We start from the raw sequence: 2,500 nt of genomic DNA on the forward strand, positions 1-2,500 counted from the left end.
TGTTATTGATGTTCATTATTGATAGTCCAATTCATGAAGGTTTGGTCTGATACTTCACAGATTTTTAAAAAGAAAATGTTTGAGAACCCTCTGTCAATATGAAGAATTATATAATGCTTAGTTGATTCTGAGATATTACACAATAAACTGAATGGAAAAGACTAATGAAAAATATAAATGAAATTTGTCATGTAGACTTCTGTTGAATGTCTGATAAGTATAAGGAATGTAACTCCTTGATCACAGGATTAAAGCACAAATATTCTAGCTTTTAGCAATAATGCCTATTTTATAGGAATCAAGCTCTCAGCATTAGTTGCATGAAAAGAGCACACGAGTTCATTAGTTTTGTCAAAGTAACTGTGCACACTAGAGGAATACAGATTAATAGGTCATTCAAATTCAATCAGTTGGTCCTGAAATGGTTTATCTAACCTTCTATTTTTTTACTTTTTTCTCAGACTCTTCCTGTTGAACTGAAAACTAATCATCTACAACTGGACAAGAATCTCTCGGAGAAAAAGGTATATAAGGCCAAACCAGTAAGCTGGTTCCTGTTGAGAGAAATTCATTGGAATTGTACAGTTGTCCTTTTTTTCTATATCTTTTACTATATATATTTTCCTTCTACCTTTTCCACACATATAAGATGATTTCAGCTTTGGTTTATGACATTCATTACTTGTAGGTAAATCAAAATGCGTTTGATTTTTCGGATCCCTTGAAAAGAGTCTTATTTTTTTTATGTTTATATCATTATTCAGATATCAAAATGTGGATCATTATTATCATTACATGATGATTCTCAAAACCAACAAAATTCTATATTGAAGAATTTGAATGTTATACAACTGGAGATTGCAACACTTCCAGGATTGGTGTTGCTATGGCTTCAAATTTGCCTACAGTGAGGCACCAGTAGGCTGATTGGGAGGTCAGAGGAGATTGGAAAGACAAAAAGGCCTTTTGGTTTTAGAAAACAGATGGAAAGATTTTCAGATTGCTGAGTGTTTGAAGCATTTAGGCATACTTTTTTTTAAGAGAAGGAAGGTTTGAATTGTTATTCTTTTTTGTTGTTGTATGATTGGTTGACTTTCAGACATCTAGACTGAAAATCATATTTACAAAAAAAAGCTGTGTCCTCCCTCCTCCAGTATTTGTTTTCTATGTACCCAATTTATGAATTTTCTCTCAGGAAATCACATCACTGCTAACCTGTCTTTGGCTTGGAATTTAGAAAAAGGGAGCAGTCATCAGAATCTCCATGTGCTTCATTCATGATCTGTAGATTTTCAATGAGTGTAAATGGTGAGGTAGGTGTTTGGCCATGGAAGCAGCATAAGCAAGCTGTGCTTTGTGCTTTAGTTCTTAGCTTTACCTGGCTAGGAACTCAAACCAGTGTTTTACTTCCATTACCTATATTACTAAGGTCAGGATATATGACAAAAATTTCCAGGAATTATTTTGATTGACAGACTCCGTTCTCAACTTCTGAACTTGAGCCAAACTAACTATTTATTGATAGTTCTGTGTGTGGCTAACTTTATGTATGTGAACCTGCATCTGATGATATTCTGTATGCAATCCCACATATTCATTGGTTTCTGGCATGAAACTACTAGACGAGAATCATTCCAGGCAGCAATATATGCTCATATCAAGAACATGGCCAAGTAACTGTCATGATTTGACTCAAACTCATGAATTAGGTTCATTGCCATCTGTAATACTCAACTTAAGACTGCATTACACTCCATTCAAATGGCATCTGAATACTGTGAGACAATTTTTTTTTTTTTTTTTTTTTTTTTTTTCCTCTCTCTCTCTCTCTCTCTCCATATAGTGTGACAAAAGATTATTATTTCCTTTTATCTCTTTTAATGTACAGATAAAAGAATAATTGAAGGATAGCAAATAGTGATTAAGCAAATATTGCACTGCTATACAAACAGCTTGAGTTTGTGTCTACACCATGCCACTAGTGACTGCATCAATCATGTGTACAAGCAAAAGGGTGCACATGATCTCCTTATATGAGAGACTGCTCATGCTCTCTGCTAAGAACTGCAATGAGAACCTTGAGATAGAATTACATATAATGTTTGTGTAATTCTCATTTGGTCTCATGGAGGCATATGTTAGGCAATTTGATTCTTATAGTATTTAATGTTTGTTTTATTATACTTTTTGTTTAACAAATAAGATTTGCACTATTCCCCCCTGAAAGTTATTATCATATTTTTTATTTTTGCTTTATGAACTGTTGCCCATTTTACTGCTTAAAAAAAATTTGTTATCCAGCATTGAAAAGATTTCAAGATGGCAGTTCAATTCATTAATTTCAGCCCTTCATGAAAATGTGAAAATCACAGTAATTGCATGTGATTTTTACAAGGTCATTGTTATATATGACTCCTTTGAAGAAGTTCAGTATATTTTTAGTACATCCTTTTGTTTTGTTCTTCAAGAATGTCCCAAGTAATCTGGAAAGAAGAAAAAG

At 33.2% G+C, this 2,500-nt stretch overlaps 1 protein-coding gene across 10 annotated transcripts in view; it reads left to right on the top strand.

The window, feature by feature from the left end:
- The window catches only part of LOC113823868 (uncharacterized), a 92,754-nt gene that overhangs the window by 76,752 nt on the left and 13,502 nt on the right, over positions 1–2,500 (top strand). For 5 of the 10 annotated variants that reach the window (XR_011399290.1, XM_070134251.1, XM_070134252.1 and 2 more), the window contains one exon: positions 462–524. The exons of 3 other annotated variants lie outside the window; for them this stretch is intronic. Coding sequence is in view for 4 of the 7 variants with exons in the window: in XM_070134251.1 (XP_069990352.1) it covers positions 462–524 (63 nt within the window). In the remaining 3 variants the exon portion in view is untranslated. Of the gene's footprint in view, positions 1–461; positions 525–1,195; positions 1,314–2,500 lie in introns of all 10 variants that reach the window. 2 more of the 10 variants (XR_011399289.1, XR_011399288.1) reach the window with 1 other exon arrangement.

This window comes from Penaeus vannamei, chromosome 19, assembly GCF_042767895.1.
Source record: "Penaeus vannamei isolate JL-2024 chromosome 19, ASM4276789v1, whole genome shotgun sequence".
In the NCBI taxonomy this organism is placed as follows: Eukaryota; Metazoa; Arthropoda; class Malacostraca; order Decapoda; family Penaeidae; genus Penaeus; species Penaeus vannamei.